At 38.2% G+C, this 11,700-nt stretch overlaps 3 protein-coding genes across 3 annotated transcripts; 2 read left to right on the forward strand and 1 right to left on the reverse strand.

The window, feature by feature from the left end:
- Nucleotides 1-1,461: 1,461 nt before the first annotated feature.
- On the forward strand, nucleotides 1,462-3,507 carry LOC132799771 (uncharacterized). The gene is made up of 5 exons (XM_060812340.1): nucleotides 1,462-1,665; nucleotides 1,982-2,692; nucleotides 2,768-2,911; nucleotides 3,018-3,218; nucleotides 3,308-3,507. The coding sequence occupies exons 1-5, from the start codon at nucleotides 1,471-1,473 to the stop codon at nucleotides 3,467-3,469; spliced, it is 1,413 nt and encodes a 470-aa protein (XP_060668323.1). The 5' UTR covers nucleotides 1,462-1,470; the 3' UTR covers nucleotides 3,470-3,507.
- Nucleotides 3,508-4,586: 1,079 nt separating this feature from the next.
- LOC132799571 (putative ubiquitin-like-specific protease 1B) lies at nucleotides 4,587-5,155 on the forward strand. The gene is made up of 2 exons (XM_060811771.1): nucleotides 4,587-4,843; nucleotides 4,961-5,155. Exons 1-2 carry the CDS (start codon nucleotides 4,671-4,673, stop codon nucleotides 5,097-5,099), a joined length of 312 nt encoding a protein of 103 aa, XP_060667754.1. The 5' UTR covers nucleotides 4,587-4,670; the 3' UTR covers nucleotides 5,100-5,155.
- A 3,282-nt stretch (nucleotides 5,156-8,437) lies between these two features.
- On the reverse strand, nucleotides 8,438-10,724 carry LOC107410578 (putative glycerol-3-phosphate transporter 5). The gene is made up of 2 exons (XM_060811764.1): nucleotides 9,696-10,724; nucleotides 8,438-9,209 (listed from the first exon to the last, which is right to left on the reverse strand). The coding sequence occupies exons 1-2, from the start codon at nucleotides 10,684-10,686 to the stop codon at nucleotides 8,665-8,667; spliced, it is 1,536 nt and encodes a 511-aa protein (XP_060667747.1). The 5' UTR covers nucleotides 10,687-10,724; the 3' UTR covers nucleotides 8,438-8,664.
- Between the last annotated feature and the right edge of the window lie 976 nt (nucleotides 10,725-11,700).

The following is an 11,700-nucleotide window of genomic DNA, read 5'->3' on the forward strand; positions in this document are numbered from 1 at the left end:
TTCGGGCCCAGTCAGAGTAAGAGACTTGGATCTCGCCCAATTAAATAGTTGAGGCCCATTCTAGGATTTCCTTATTTGGGCCCATAGAGTTTCTTAAATAATAAAAGGGGAATTTGGCCCAATACCCCTGTAGGACCGAGCTTCATGAATTTTATCCCCTCAATTCATTTCTTTTTTGATCTACCCCTTAATATCCTTTATAACCCTCAAACAAAAATCAATTACTTACATATCCTTTTATTTTTAAAACCAAACAAAAACAAACGGCTTTATACACGAACACACATATACAAACAACCCGAAGCTGTCGTGGAAAAGGCAAACATTAGGATCTCATTTCAGCACAGGGAATAAGGTAATTGGTTGAATCTCTTTCTTTATTTGTTGCCGTGGGACCGGTATGGGTTGTTTTTGTGTGGATTTGGCTGTATGTTTATTTCTTTCGTTGCCGTGGAGTGGGTTTTTATTTATAATTTTTGTGTTTAAATTTTTTGAAGATTTATGATAGATTTATACTGGGAATTAGTAGGAAATGAAGAGAGGAAAAAAAGGGGACCGGTTTGGCCTTGATCAGTGGCCGGAGGTGGAAGAAATAGGCTGGTGAACAATCGGGTCGGTAGTGGTTTAGGTGGGTTTATTTTTTGAAGATTTAGGATAGATTGATATTGGGAATTAGTAGGAAATGAAGAGAGGAAAAAAATGGGACCGGTTTGGCCTTGATCGGTGGCCGGAGGTGGAAGAAATAAACGGGTCACGAATCGGGTCGTGCTGGTTTAGGCGGGTTCGGGTCGACCCGGACAAGGGTTGAAGATGGATTGAACGACATGTCGTCTGGGATGGACGACACCCAGACGACACGTCGTTTTTTTTTTTTTTTTTTAAATTTTTATAAAAAATGCTTTTTTTTGGGTATAGATATATATATAGAATTGAAGATAAGAGAAAGAGAGAAAGAGAGAGAGAGAGAGAGAGAGAGAGAAATTAATTAGAGAAAAAATGAGAGAAATACTTTATGATTATTTTTTTTGGGTATTTTTTGGGAAAGAATGAGAGAGAGAGAGAGAGAGAGAGAGAGAGAGAGAGAGAAATTAATAGTAATTCATAAAGGAATGTAATACCGTCAAGAATTCCCTATTAGATTTTTTTCCTTGTATTCATATACAAAATAATGAAATATATTATGAATTTTGGGTCACAAATATGTATGAAAACTAGGGTGGCGTTTATTTGATCCAAAAAGCATAAAAGCATCCTGTCTAGATAAAGGTAATATGTTTTAACGGTTGTTGACTAAGACCAAAAGGACCCTTACAAGCAGCAACATCAACATACCCATCCTTAGGAAGAGAGCGTATGAAATTGAGGATTGCGGATATTTATACATGTATGTATACATAGTTGACAATGTTGTTAAAGGTAGATAAAAGTTTATTAATGTTGTCAATGTACATTTGTAGGTTGTACTTTATAATGGCACCAAAGAGGAACTTGCGACGTCAACCGAAGAAGGGAGTTAAGAATGTGGAAAGTAAGAGACGCGGTGGTAGCACAGCAGCAGCACCCGACTCTAAGCGTATACGTACTACTAGGAAGAAATCCAAATCTGAGACGGAAAGCACCAAACTTCGAGGGCACGTTCCACTTTCCTCTCCCCCATCTGATACGGTAAGTTTTATATTCATTTAGGTTGTTTTGTGCGGTAAATGATAAGACATGTGACAGTATTTATTCATGAATGTGAAAACTGAAGAAAAACTTCACCCGATGGCCATCGGTAATTGCCGATAGGCCATCGGGCTTTTTTTTTAGTTCATTGTAGGTTGATTACCGATGGTTTCATCGGTAATTTCCCGACAGTTCAAAAATGTGAACCCATATGTCTTAAGATTTAGTTGGAAATTATTATTATCAAGTTAGGGTGGAAAAATAGGGTATGATTAAATCGTTGATGTCAGTTCCATTTATGTAATTCATATTGCAGCCCATCGATGCTCCAAAGGAACGGATGTTGCAGGATGCCGATATAAATAAAGGTAGGGCACATTCATTCGGGAATCCAATAGGGGCGAACAAAGTAATTACAAGCGTCCTCACAAGTGAGCAGCTCGAAAAGTATAGACAAACATGTTTTGGACACTTACTTGACATGAAGAACCTTCGGTTCTCTGGTCAGTTAGTGCATCACCTGCTTTGCAGACAAGTTGAGTCCAACAATCCAGAAGTACTGGAGTTTAACTTCGGCGGATCTGCAGTACGGTTTACGAAGTGGGAATTCGCACTCATTAGTGGGTTAAAGTTTTGTAGGTACCCTTCGATGTATTATTTGCAAATTTCCAAAGGAAATGAGCTGCGCACGAGGTTGCTAGATGACAGGAGTGACTTGAAACCGCCCGAACTGGAACGACTATTCAAGGATACACTTTTTGTGGATGATTGGGATGCTGTTAGAATTGCGTTACTATATTTCTTAGTTCATGGTGTACTCGGAATGGATCCGAAGGTTCAAATAAAAAAAAAATTCATTGATTTGGTTGCTGATCTCGACGTATTTAATTCCTACCCTTGGGGCATTCTGAGCTACAAGGAGACGATCAACTCATTCCACAATGCATTCCAGCTACGAGGACGAGGACGTGCAGTAAAGAATATATCACAGTATTATGACCTAAAAGGTTTTCCATTGGTGTTTCAGGTACGGTAATATATTTAATACATGTAGTTTTTACTTAAAATTTATATTTAATAACCTATAATTTGTATTTTGTAGGTGTGGGGGTTTGAAGCAATCCCTGATTTTGGTAACCAATTTGCCGACCGGTTGGAAACCCGTTGTCCGAGGATCCTTGGATGGCATACTCCAAGGCAACCGAACCATTTTGCTGTCCATAATTGGTTCTCCTCCAATAGCAGTGTAAGGCAAATTTTGTTTAGACTACATGGTATGACTACATTCAAGTTACATTACCCATAGTCAGTTTCCAAATTTACTTTTTTTTTCCTTTCTTCATTGCATGTAGTATGTTGTGCACTGGACGTTAGATGCTACCGATGAGGAGAAGACTATGGATTACTGGCGAACAATAGCAGTTGACATACATGAAGTTCGCTACACGTCACCTCCAATTGTAGCACCAATAGTTGGCGCTAAAGATGTTAGAGCTAAAGATGCGTCCAAAGCTGGGGAGCATTCTAGTGGCCCTCCAGATTCTAATTTCAGGGTATGCAATTGTTACTTGCACGCAAATTTGTATTTCATATGTTGTACTAATATATGTTGACTTATGTTTTGGATATTGATAATGATTAGCTTGCTTGCTTGGAGGCAAAAGTTGATGAATTAAATAAAGAGATGGCAGCGTTAAGGAAGATGCTTAGTTCTGTTATTGACCAACAAAAGCATCAGGTATCATTTAGACAACTTAGTATACTTTACTTTAGTGCTTCAGCATTATTAAATTACATATTGTAATTCAGCAATTATTTGTTGTTAGAGTTTGGGAACTGCAAAAATAATCATTGTGTTTTGCAGTCCGAGCATCATATGCATAGCCATTCACCGTCATCTTCGGTTAGACCATCATCCCCTGTGGCACCATCTGTTGGAGAGCAAGCTGAAGAATTTGATGCACCCATAGACGGTTCCAATGGTAGGAAGGAGGATGATGATTGTAATACACCGGTTGAGCCTATCGTACCTGGAGGACCCTATGTGGAGGATTCCTGGGCTTTGGTGCCATATCGGCCTTTACATTTCGGGTGGGATATCGGTGCTTCAGCTGACAGTCCACATCATGACCAATCAGCTGAGATTGAGGTGGAAGATCGGAAGCATAACGTTGGTGATACAAGCCGATTCGGTCGAGTTTACCACCAGTCACATCACGCCATATCTCCTTACACCGACCCGTGTAAAAAGAAGGTCAAATTTAATCTTACTCGACCTATTGATGCATCAAAGGAGAGGGCGTTCGATGAGTGGTATAGGGTGGCACCGAAGGAAGCAACCGTGTGTACATCTTATATGACGGTGGGAAAGGAATTTTTTGCTGAGCTACTGACCGATGAAGGATGGTTGAATTCCGATGTAAGTTATATGTTTTATGTTCATGCAAAATCATTGTGGTCCTATGTTTGGAATGATGTTTTATTTATCACCTCGCACTTGTTACTTATTTCCTTTAATGTGGTTTTGCAGCATATTGACACTATTTTGTATTTCATACGAAAAAGACGGTTTGATAATGAGAAGATGTTCACCAACACCTGTGCCATATTAGACGTGTTATTTTGGGTAAGATGATGGGATGCTACTGCGTTGCTTAATGTTATATTGATGATATTTTATATTGTATATATTTCATTATTTGGCAGTCATCCATCAAAGGGCGTTATCCCATATGGAGCGCATCTCGTAGCACATATTCATGTGATCCGACCCTTTGTAACTATGTGCGTGGGAGGTCACCCAAACCTAGCGTGTCGTGGTGGATATGTGATTATGTAAGTCCATACATATATTGAAAAAAATTCTCACTAAGTTTCCCATTTTGTGGATAATGAGGTTATGTTCTAATTTGCAGGTGTACATCCCTGTCAACAATGGAGGCGTGCATTGGTTGGCAGCATGTGTGGACTTGAAGGCCCGGCATATTGATTTATACGATCCAAATATGGGAAATAAATATGTCCAGAATAGAGAGTTGAAGAATGCGGAATGCCTTGCGTATATGCTGCCTTACCTATTGAGGGATGGGGGATATTACGGGAAGAATCCGGACGTGTCTCCCACTTTAGATCCATTCACGATGACCATGATCAAAGATGCACCCCGCCAAGATAATGGGTATGAATGTGTTGTCATTTCAAACAACTTGTATTGCTGCTGTTTTTTATTGTGGTTACGTGTGAAAATACACGTAGTTGGTTTTCATTAATGCTAATCATTAATGCTATTCTGCAGGGGTGATTGTGGCGTCTACGCTCTGAAATTTATTGAGTACATGAGTAGTGAGGAGAACCCTTCATTTGGTCCGCAAGACATTATGTTTTTTAGAAAAAAATATGCTGTTGATTTGTACTTTAATAAACTTTCAATGTAGATCGTATGTTTAATGTTATGACGGTCTATACTAATGTTATACTAATGTTATCTTAATATGCTGAACCTATCTTTACTAATGACAACCGTTGAAAAAAAAGAAAAAAGATAAAAAGATAAAAAAAACCCTCGGTTGTGGTAAAAATTAAAGGAAAGATGATTATCGATGGTGCATCGATAATTCCCAATTCACCATCGGTAATTACAGAAACGCTTTTTCGTAACCAACAAATAAACCCTAAAAAATTACTGACGGTTTCGTCAGTAATTTCCGAATGTGTACAGTCCATCAAGTTTTACCAATTTGTTGGGCCCCACAAGTTCCATAATGTGTGTTGAATGCAAAAACATGGAAAATAGGGATTCTATAATTGTACTAAAGAGAAACTGTCGGGAAATTACAAATGCCCTCTGGAAAAATTACCGACAGTTTCGTCGGTAATTTCCCGAGGGTGTACAGTCAGCATATTTTGCCAATTTTTTTGGCCCCACAAGGCCCCTAATGTGTGTTGAATGAAAAAACATGCTAAACATGGATTATATAATTGTACTAATGAGGGAAATTCAAAAAATTTCATAAAAGTGTATCAAAGTTTGCAAAAAATTGATGACTGTTCACCCTCGGAAAATTACCGACGACACTGTCGGGAACCTACAAATGCCCTCTGGACAAATTACCGACATTTGCGTCGGTAATTTCCCGAGGGTGTACATTGCAGCATATTTTTCCAATTTTTTTGACCCCACAAGGCCCCTAAGGTGTGTTGAATGAAAAAACATGCTAAACATGGATTCTATAATTGTACTAATGAGGGAAAATCAAAAAGTTCATAAAAGTGTGTCAAAGTTTGCAAAAATTTGATGACTATTCACCCTCGGGAAATTACCGACGAAACTGTCGGGAATTTACAAATGCCCTCTGGAAAAATTACCGACAGTTTCATCGGTAATTTCCCGAGGGTGTACAGTCAGTATATTTTGCCAATTTTTTTGGCCCCACAAGGCCCCTAAGGTGTGTTGAATGAAACAACATGCTAAACATGGATTCTATAATTGTACTAATGAGAGAAAATCAAAAATTTCATAAAAGTGTGTCAAAGTTTGCAAAATATTAATGACTATTCACCCTCGGGAAATTACCGACGAAACTGTCGGTAATTTGTCCAGAGGGCATTTGTAATTTCCCGACAGTTTCGTCGGTAATTTCCCGAGGGTGAACAGTCATCAATTTTTTGCAAACTTTTATACACTTTTATGAATTTTTTTGATTTTCTCTCCTTAGTACAATTATATAATCCATGTTTAGCATGTTTTTTCGTTCAACACACCTTAGGGGCCTTGTGGGGCCAAAAAAATTGGCAAAATATGCTGACTATACACCCTCGGGAAATTACCGACGAAACGGTCGGTAATTTTTCCAGAGGGCATTTGTAAATTCCCGACAGTTTCGTCGGTAATTTCCCGAGGGTGAATAGTCATCAATTTTTTGCAAACTTTGACACACTTTTATGAACTTTTTGATTTTCCCTCATTAGTACAATTATAGAATCCATGTTTAGCATGTTTTTTCATTCAACACACCTTAGGGGCCTTGTGGGGTCAAAAAAATTGGAAAAATATGCTGCAATGTACACCCTCGGGAAATTACCGACGAAAATGTCGGTAATTTATCCAGAGGGCATTTGTAATTTCCCGACAGTTTCGTCGGTAATTTCCCGAGGGTGAACAGTCATCGATTTTTTGCAAACTTTTATACACTTTTATGAAATTTTTTGATTTTCTCTCCTTAGTACAATTATAGAATCCATGTTTAGCATGTTGTTTCATTCAACACACCTTAGGGGCCTTGTGGGGCCAAAAAAATTGGCAAAATATGCTGACTGTACACCCTCGGGAAATTACCGACGAAACTGTCGGTAATTTTTCCAGAGGGCATTTGTAAATTCCCGACAGTGTCGTCGGTAATTTCCCGAGGGTGAATAGTCATCAATTTTTTGCAAACTTTGACACACTTTTATGAACTTTTTGATTTTCCCTCATTAGTACAATTATAGAATCCATGTTTAGCATGTTTTTTCATTCAACACACCTTAGGGGCCTTGTGGGGTCAAAAAACTTGGAAAAATATGCTGCACTGTACAACATCGGGAACTTACCGACGAAACTGTCGGTAATTTATCCAGAGGGCATTTGTAATTTCCCGACAGTTTCGTCGGTAATGTCCCGAGGGTGAACAGTCATCAAATTTTTGCAAACTTTTATACACTTTTATGAAATTTTTTGATTTTCTCTCCTTAGTACAATTATATAATCCATGTTTAGCATGTTTTTTCATTCAACACACCTTAGGGGCCTTGTGGGGTCAAAAAAATTGGAAAAATATGTTGCACTGTACAACATCGGGAAATTACCGACGAAACGGTCAGTAATTTGTCCAGAGGGCATTTGTAATTTCCCGACAGTTTCGTCGGTAATTTCCCGAGGGTGAACAGTCATCAATTTTTTGCAAACTTTTATACACTTTTATGAAATTTTTTGATTTTCTCTCCTTAGTACAATTATATAATCCATGTTTAGCATGTTTTTTCATTCAACACACCTTAGGGGCCTTGTGGGGTCAAAAAAATTGGAAAAATATTTTGCACTGTACAACATCGTGAAATTACCGACGAAACTGTCGGTAATTTGTCCAGAGGGCATTCGTAATTTCCCGACAGTTTCGTCGGTAATTTCCCGAGGGTGAACAGTCATCAATTTTTTGCAAACTTTTATACACTTTTATGAAATTTTTTTATTTTCTCTCCTTAGTACAATTATATAATCCATGTTTAGCATGTTTTTTCGTTCAACACACCTTAGGGGCCTTGTGGGGTCCAAACAATTGGCAAAATATGCTGCAATGTACACCCTCGGGAAATTACCGACGAAAATGTCGGTAATTTGTCTAGAGGGCATTTGTAAGTTCCCGACAGCTCGGTCCTACAGGGGTATTGGGCCAAATTCCCCTACTTATGTATCATTCTTTCCATTATATTACTGGACGGTGAGGGGTTATTATAGGGAAAGAGCCAGTGGTTCAGCCGCTATGGCTTACCTTTATGATATGGCACCATATACTTCAATTCTTTAAAACCGCTGCACAGCTCCAGGATCGTACATTCCATCGACGAAAAAGCAAATCAGATAAAAAGGGTATGTAAAAGAATTGTCAACTTAAAAACATCAAAAATTTCTAGCAAAAATATAAAATTTATTAGAGGGTACATTTATCAATGCCTGGTTATGAAAGGAATAAAACAACAAAAAAAACCTGATTTAACAGATAGAGGGACTAGGGATAAATACCGAAACCAAAAAGAAGTTGAACAAATTTTATATCTTGTGGAATTTATAGGTTCTATACATGTATAAGAGCTACTAACCTGTGTAAAATGAATAAGATACAAAATACATACATGTATAATGGCTCAAGTAACTAATCCATGATCGTATTCTTCCCCAAATGAACTAATCTGACCAGAAAAAACCCATGCATAAATGAAGCATTAGAAGAAATCCTCCATCCATCAATGACCGCCTATGCTGTTCCAAAACCATTTTCCCTCATTCAACTTCGCTTTAATCTCAGTTCTGGCAACACGAATCAAGAACAAACTTGCAAGGAAAATAGAAAGAATTAGCATTAAGAAGACACTGTTCCATCCCCTAGTGGAAATATACCCTGCCAATAGTGGGCCTAAAGCTGCCCCAACAGAACCAGTGCCATCTATAATTGCACTTACAGTAGCTAATGCATGAGAATTTCCTCCAACCATGGTCTGAGTACCAAGATCAGTAGCAACAGCCGTTGTAATGAGTGAGTATGGACCATTTACAAGCAATCCAGAAAGAAACATCAAACTAATATTGGCAAACATGGAGATGCTTCCATAAACCCTGTAGAAAAGGAGGGCTGGAATTGATAGCAACAAGAATACAATTGATGTAACAGCACGAGCTTCAATTACATCAGAGATGAATCCCGCCAAAATTCGTCCAAGGACTCCTCCCATATCAAATATAGTTGAAAGGATCCCAGCAGTTTTGTGTGACAAATGCACTCCCGCAACAGCTAAAATGCCAAACAGAATTCATAAATAAGAGAACCTTGTAAATTGTAACACATTCAAATGCATAGGGGAGCCCATGAAAATTAAGCAGATTTGATCGTTTAGCAGTCTTTAATTATTTCATGATAAAAATTAAATACCCAAAGGCATATTTATCTTTATGGGGAAAGACACAGAAAAAGAAACCTATTGGCAGTCCCAAAACAAAGCAGATTTAGCTGTATGTTCACAGATGCCAAAGAGTTTCTTATGCTCATCATTCTTCATGAAAGAAAAGAGTAAATAATAATAATAATAACAATAATAACAATAATAACAAAGAAACAGAGACAAGATTCTCATCTTGCCATTGCCAATTCATGATGCATTATAGAGCACTAACCACAAGAAGACAAATATAATCCAACTCTGAAGGGAAAGTCATAGCACAACCTATAGGAAAATTTTTATGACATATTCATATAAACTCATCCTATTTGACCAAGTACCTGTGTGCCTTATGTAGAAGGGCAACCAGTATAGAAAAGTGTAAGCCACCAGCTTTGAAAAGAAGAGACAGAAAGCAAATGGTGCTACACCTGGTAGCCTCCATGCCTCAAAGAATCCAATTGCGGCCAAAGAATCAGAGTCCCCTGTTTCAAGAAGACCAGCTTTCTCTGACTCCACTTTCTCCTCTAAACTCCTTACACTATCAACTTCCGCATCCATTTCAATCTCCTTGCCGGGAGACTCAAACCCCAAATCATCCGGACTAACAACGAGAAACATAAACACTACAATGCCAACCACAATCATCAAAACTCCAGGCAAAACAAAGGAAAATCCCCACCCAAATTCTAAAACACCTGATGCTAAAACTGATCCAACAATGTTTCCCACAGAGGTGTGCGAATTCCACAATCCCATTATCAAGCCCCTCTTTTCTTTCCCAGACCAGTTTCCCACAATTGCCACCACACAAGGCCACCCAACTGATTGAAACAATCCACAAACCACTTGAACAGCAAGAAAGAATCCCAAAACATGAACTCCCAACCAATACCCTAGGCCAAACATTATTGTAAAAATGCCACTGCCTATCATACCAAACACAAGAAAGTACCTCAAATGGACCCGATCACCGACATGGCCGGAAAAATACATTCCAATGGAATATACGGAAAGAAATGCGAGATCTAGCTCGCCTAGCCGGTGTGTTCCACGTGGACCATTGAAAGGAGCCCAACCAGCATCAATCGAGCTGGAATTCAATAAGGTTGAGTTCAAATTACTCTCGGTTAGGGATGAGTTTGAGTGATCATTTGGTCCAAGAACACTCTTAACAATGCTTGGAGGTTTTCTAGAGGCATGAAAGGAAGCATAGGCGAGGAAAGTTATTACTAGGACTAAGATTTGGTGGAAAGCTAAAGTTTTTTGTGGGGGTTTGAGAGATGGGAAGAGATTGAGACCTGGAGGTGGGTTTAGATTTTTGGATGGCATTGTAATCCAACTTCAAAATAACAACAACAACAACAACAACAACACAGCAATTTACACAGAAACCCTAAATATATTGATCAAAGAAGAAGACAATGATGGATGAGGGCCTTAATTAGTAGCTCTGTGAATTCACTAATTATAATATTATAAAAATAAAAAAATAAAATAAAAAAAAAAGACAACTATGATTCTGGAGAGCTTTGATAGAATCCACCACTAACAGACAACCAAAATTAGAGCTGTTGCCTACCTGTTGCTTCTGCTTCTGCTCTTAGGGCTCTCTAAAATCCTGCAGTTTTCTCTCTGAGTCGCCTCTTCACCATCTCCTTCAAAACGCGCAGTCTCCACGCTTACAATCCGGCCGATTCATGAAAGGAAACAGAGGGCTCCTAAGGTCTGGTTATGGATAAAGAGATGGAGGGGAAAAGTCGAAGAAAGGAAAGAAAAAAACATATAAAAAAAATAACACATAAGGGTATTTTGGGATTTTAAAAGATTGGAGGGGTAGATCAAAAAAGAAATGAATTGAGGGGGTAAAATTCATGAAGCTCGTTCCTACAGGGGTATTGGGCCAAATTCCCCATAATAAAATAATAATGAAGGCTTATGGGAAATTGGGTGTTTTGATTAACGGGAAATTTAAGCGTGGTAAAAGGGCATTTTTATGCAATTAAAAAATAAAATATCGGGATGAAAAATACAAACACTTTTTTTTTTTTTGGGTGGTAATTGAAAAATAGAAAGAGGCTAGTCCTATTATGATAAGGAGTCTGTTAATCCTACTCCAAATATTAAAATACAGTCAAAACCAAATTGAACTCTTATGTGTGAATTCTATATAAATGTTCGAACCCCCTTAAATAATATACATATACTATTCAATTTGCAAATATGAAGCACAAATTGTATAGACGAAGAACGAGGTTGTCTCATATACCAACCGAGCTGCTAGAAAACGTTTCGTGTCGAGTTTCGGTGAAAACTATTTTCCAACTTAGATTTAATTTGTATGCA

This window comes from Ziziphus jujuba, chromosome 10 (assembly GCF_031755915.1).
Source record: "Ziziphus jujuba cultivar Dongzao chromosome 10, ASM3175591v1".
NCBI classification, from domain to species: Eukaryota; Viridiplantae; Streptophyta; class Magnoliopsida; order Rosales; family Rhamnaceae; genus Ziziphus; species Ziziphus jujuba.